Source organism: Chondrus crispus, genomic scaffold (genome assembly GCF_000350225.1).
Source record: "Chondrus crispus Stackhouse genomic scaffold, scaffold_800, whole genome shotgun sequence".
Classification (NCBI taxonomy): Eukaryota; Rhodophyta; class Florideophyceae; order Gigartinales; family Gigartinaceae; genus Chondrus; species Chondrus crispus.
In genome coordinates this window covers 3,575-5,227 of record NW_005178830.1, presented here as the reverse complement: position 1 = coordinate 5,227, position 1,653 = coordinate 3,575, and the positions used below count along the sequence as shown (strand labels likewise).

The following is a 1,653-nucleotide window of genomic DNA, read 5'->3' as shown; positions in this document are numbered from 1 at the left end:
ATCAATGACGCGACATGACAGCGAGGATGACGTCCATCCGGCCAACGGTTGCGGTCGGATGCATGTCGGCAATTTTCGACGTCCATCCGGTATGATAAAATAATCAAATTTGGCCCTGTGCGCATTGAAATTTTTCCAGATTTTTTTCTAGCCAATGCGCACTCCGTCAGACCGAAGTAAATTTGCGCTTAATTTCAGCCCACCTGAACGCGCGTCTGTTCGGACATGGGTATAGGGATAGTCGTAAGAGGGCGGGCGCGTTGGAGGAGGGGCAACAGGAGTACGGAAGGGGAGCGGTGTGGTTCCAGAGAACGTGCGGATGAGATTGTCTCATACAGTATGTGGTCATTCGGGGCGGGGGAAGGAGTGGAACGGACAGAGTAAGTGAGATCAGTAGTGAACCAATAGACGCGCGTTACGAGGAGCGCCAGCCAGTAGATGCGCGTCGGGATTCAGGGGCGTGAATAGGGGAACCGCGAATGATATCGTGACAGCGACGAACGGGATCAATGACGCGACATGACAGCGAGGATGACGTCCATCCGGCCAACGGTTGCGGTCGGATGCATGTCGGCAATTTTCGACGTCCATCCGGTATGATAAAATAATCAAATTTGGCCCTGTGCGCATTGAAATTTTTCCAGATTTTTTTCTAGCCAATGCGCACTCCGTCAGACCGAAGTAAATTTGCGCTTAATTTTAGCCCACCTGAACGCGCGTCTGCTCGGACATGGGTATAGGAGGAAGAAGAGAAGGAGGCTTTGGGGGCGTGTTCTCTACCTTCATGATTTCATGAAGGAAGACGCGTGCGATTAAAGCATGAAAATATCTCTGCCTCCTGTGTCGTACCGGCATAGTGCTTATCGCTTTCCTGCACTCACACTTGAAACCGTCGGTGCTTCATTTCGCCCATCTCAACTATCACAATGACGAACACCGTAAGGTTACATTCCAAGGGAATACATCTTGGTTACAAGCGTAATCTACGTAACCAGCAGTGTGGCCAGTCACGCCTTCTAATCGACGGCATCAAGGATCGGATCGCAAGGATGCCCAGTTCTACATGTGTAAGCGAGTAGCTTACGTCTACAAGGGTCTAGTCGAGAAGAAGACTCCGAGCGGCGCCTCGAGAAAGTATCGCGTTATGTGGGGCCGCATTATTGCCCCGCACGGAAACAACGGTCACGTACGCGCGAAATTCCGCAATCAGTTGCCACCGAATTCCATCGGAAAGGGAGTTCGCGTCATGCTTTACCCCAGTGCAATTTAATCACCTCAGAGCCCTGTTCTCTGTGTTTCTCTTCAACGGCCGATGCGGAGACGGCCTACTTCCTTCAGGCCTGTGACTGAGCGCGATCTATTGCGCTTTAGAGTACGGATACTTCCATTGATCAGCAAAGAGAAACAAGTGGCACTGACAGAAGAAGCGAGTGACTCCAAATTACAGAGATTTGTACATGGTAAAGCAGCGAGAATTTTGCGATCGTTTCTATTTCTTTAGTTAGAGTGTTTGCTGTTTTTTTGGCGTGTTAATTTCTTTGCTTTCAACTTCTGAAGCCAGCAAAAAATAACTTAACGGTGGGTGTGTTCCTCTCGACGTCCCCGAGTAAGGATACAACATTCCGAAGCGATGCCGTATCATTTGCTGCGATT

At 49.8% G+C, this 1,653-nt stretch overlaps 2 protein-coding genes across 2 annotated transcripts; both read left to right on the top strand.

Annotated features, from left to right (window-relative positions):
* The first annotated feature begins 926 nt into the window (after nucleotides 1-926).
* CHC_T00001003001 (hypothetical protein) lies at nucleotides 927-1,079 on the top strand. Its single transcript, XM_005711973.1, has one exon. It carries the CDS (start codon nucleotides 927-929, stop codon nucleotides 1,077-1,079), a length of 153 nt encoding a protein of 50 aa, XP_005712030.1.
* Nucleotides 1,080-1,144: 65 nt separating this feature from the next.
* On the top strand, nucleotides 1,145-1,270 carry CHC_T00001002001 (hypothetical protein). Its single transcript, XM_005711972.1, has one exon. It carries the CDS (start codon nucleotides 1,145-1,147, stop codon nucleotides 1,268-1,270), a length of 126 nt encoding a protein of 41 aa, XP_005712029.1.
* Nucleotides 1,271-1,653: the final 383 nt, after the last annotated feature.

Excerpts from the sequence above, each read along its gene's own strand:
- CHC_T00001003001 (XM_005711973.1), top strand. The coding sequence starts at position 927 with ATGACGAACACCGTAAGGTTACATTCCAAGGGAATACATCTTGGTTAC.
- CHC_T00001002001 (XM_005711972.1), top strand. The coding sequence starts at position 1,145 with ATGTGGGGCCGCATTATTGCCCCGCACGGAAACAACGGTCACGTACGC.